Source organism: Elephantulus edwardii, unplaced genomic scaffold (assembly GCF_000299155.1).
Source record: "Elephantulus edwardii isolate Elephantulus edwardi_28Jun2011 unplaced genomic scaffold, EleEdw1.0 scaffold00236, whole genome shotgun sequence".
Taxonomy (NCBI): domain Eukaryota; kingdom Metazoa; phylum Chordata; class Mammalia; order Macroscelidea; family Macroscelididae; genus Elephantulus; species Elephantulus edwardii.
Genome location: NW_006399986.1, coordinates 3,909,730 through 3,912,322, shown reverse-complemented (window position 1 = coordinate 3,912,322; position 2,593 = coordinate 3,909,730). Strand labels below are relative to the sequence as shown.

Here is a 2,593-nt window from a genome sequence, read left to right as displayed (position 1 = left end):
CTGTAAATGTTCATTAAAACTAATAAAATTTAATAATAATAATAAAAAGATTGACCTCCTAATACACAAAGCTGATTAAAGGACTACAACTCCCAGAATGCCTCAGGGAGCAAGCCACCCATTCGTGAACTGTCACAGGGCATGGGAAACAGAAGCTTTTGAGCTTTTTAAAACCTAGGAGGAAGATGTAAACACTTGAATGTATGATTCTCAGAGAGGCTGGGGGGAGTTCCTAAACAACCTGGTGTTCTCTCAGAATTTAATGGAAACCATACCAGAGAACTACAATCCCCAGAATTCCTTGCAACAAGTCCTCCCTAAGAACAAGGGTTCTTTCAGTGTTATCACAATGACACGCAGGGACCCCATGTGCAATCAAAAGGAACATGGTCTGATCTTACACCATTCTCACAGCTTTTGCTGTTTTGAGCCCACTGTTGTAGCCGCTGTCAATCCATCTCAAGAAGGGCCTCTCTCTTCTTTTTGCTCTTTTCTCTACTAAGCTCCTTGGGTCCTTCCCTAGGGACCGATTTCTCCTTCTAACAGTACAACGTAGAAGTGATGTCAAGTGAGGGTCCAATGACTCCCCCTTGAGGACGCAGGCCACCAAGGCCTCTATTAACCTGGTGGAATTTCACCCAACTTCCAAGAACTGACAGACATCCAAAGTGGAATGAGGAGAGCTTCTGGAACCAGCCAGTATCTGGATGAGATTCCCAAAGGGCAGCCCCCTCCAGACCATGCCACCACAGCTCAAATGTATATACAGACTTTTCTCATTACAGATTCAAAACAAACAAAAACCAAAGTGCCATGATCCTTGCTTTTAAGGATCGCTCTCTGGCCGCACCTCTTTCTCCCAAAACAGATTTGTCTGTTCTTCTATAAGAACTGTCGATAGTTATAGAAAGGCTTCAGGCCTTTTGTTCATAGGGTTGCTATGAGTTGTGCTTGACTCGACAGCAATCAACAACAGTCAGTCCTTGGGTACATTCAAAACTTTTCTCCAAGACAATTCAAAGACTTAAGTCTTTTCTTAGCTGTTGTCCAGTTTTTGCATGTGCACAAGGCAATTCAAAGTACCACAGCTCAGGTCAGGTGCACCTTAGGCTTCAATATGACATCCTTGCTTTGAAACATCTGAAAGAGGTCCTCGGCAGCAGATTTGTTCAGTGAAGTATGTCATCAACTATAGTGACTGCTGCTTCTGCAGGTGCTAATTGTGGATCTGAATGACATGAAATGCTTGGTGACTTCATTTTTTTGGTCTCGGTTTATCAACTCTCTTCCTTCATTGCCAGATAGTCGAAACTGATTCGGCTGAACCTCCAGTGGGTTTTTTGGAGGCTGTAAATCGCGTGGGAGGAGACTGCCCATCTTTCTCCCCATCATTCGCTAGTGGATTCCAACCGCCAGAGCTTATTGGTCCTTTTGTGAGGATTTTTGTTCTCTTTAGATTGAGGTTTAATTTCTTCTTTTTTTTTTAAATTTTATTTTATTATTTTTGTGTGCGTGTACCGTCAAATCAGATCTGACTGGTACAGGAGGAGATTGTCCCTCCTTACTCGGCAGAGCATCTGGTGGATTCGAACCGTTCGCCTCTGGGATTGTAGTTGCAGCTCCTTGCCACTAGGCCACCAGAGCTCCCCTGAGATTTAATTTCTAAAAGCTAATAGCTCAGAATCTATATAATGGGAAGATTGGCGTGTGTGAAGCTGGGATTGGGAGTTTTATCCTGAGGGAACAAGAGGGTGTCCCTGCCACTGAGTGTCTCTGTCCTCAAAGGTCCACTTAGAATTAAAAGAAATACAACTCCCAGGATGCCCTGGGGAAGCCCTTCCAGCCACCCTCCAGCCCAGGGACTGATGGGAGTATCTCTTTTTGGGCTGGGGTAAGAGGAGTGAGGTGGGGCTGGCTGTGGGGCCTACCTCGCCCAGGAACCAGGTGGTCAGGAAGCCAAAAAGGACAGCATCGTTGGCCTCCCGGTCGTACCAAGGCACCCCGATGTTGCAGGTATCCCAGAGCTCGCCCTTCCAGCGCTCCAGGGCCCAGGCAGAGGCTCCCACGTCCAGTAGCACCACCAGGGGACCCCCTTCGATCAGCCAGCGTCCAAAGTACACCTGGGGAGACCCACAGTTCAGGTCAGGGGGTTCAACCACGTGGCACGTACTGGCTTCCCTTCTCTCACCCTTGACTTCAGTACCCGCAACTATTTCACACTCGCTGCTTTACTTCTCACCCGCTGCCTGAGTTCTCTAGGGGCTAGTTTTGTCCTCACTAGAATCTCTGTCCATCTCAGTTGCTCCATTTCCCCCACCTTTTGTTTTGTTTCTGTAACTGTTACCCTTACTTACCTGTGGACCCTCTTTCTCTGTTTACCCTAAATGTTGTTGTTATGTGCCCTGAGTCACTTAGAAAAAAACAAAACAAAACACAAAAAACCCCGCTACTCTGAAGTCAGTTTGAATGGATAGACTCAAAGAGAGTAGATGTGTCTCATAGGGTTGTTCCCAAAGGCTATAGATCTTTCTAGGAACAGATGACATCATCTTTTTTTTTTAATTTTTTTTTTTTATTATTTTTGTGTGTGTGT

The 2,593-nt window shown here is 45.7% G+C and overlaps 1 protein-coding gene across 1 annotated transcript in view; it reads right to left on the bottom strand.

Annotated features, from left to right (window-relative positions):
• Nucleotides 1–2,593, bottom strand: part of GYS1 (glycogen synthase 1 (muscle)) — a 37,832-nt gene that overhangs the window by 29,390 nt on the left and 5,849 nt on the right. The window contains exon 3 of the mRNA XM_006898739.1: nt 1,929–2,120. Within this exon, the coding sequence (XP_006898801.1) occupies nt 1,929–2,120 (192 nt within the window). The remainder of the gene's footprint in view (nt 1–1,928; nt 2,121–2,593) is intronic.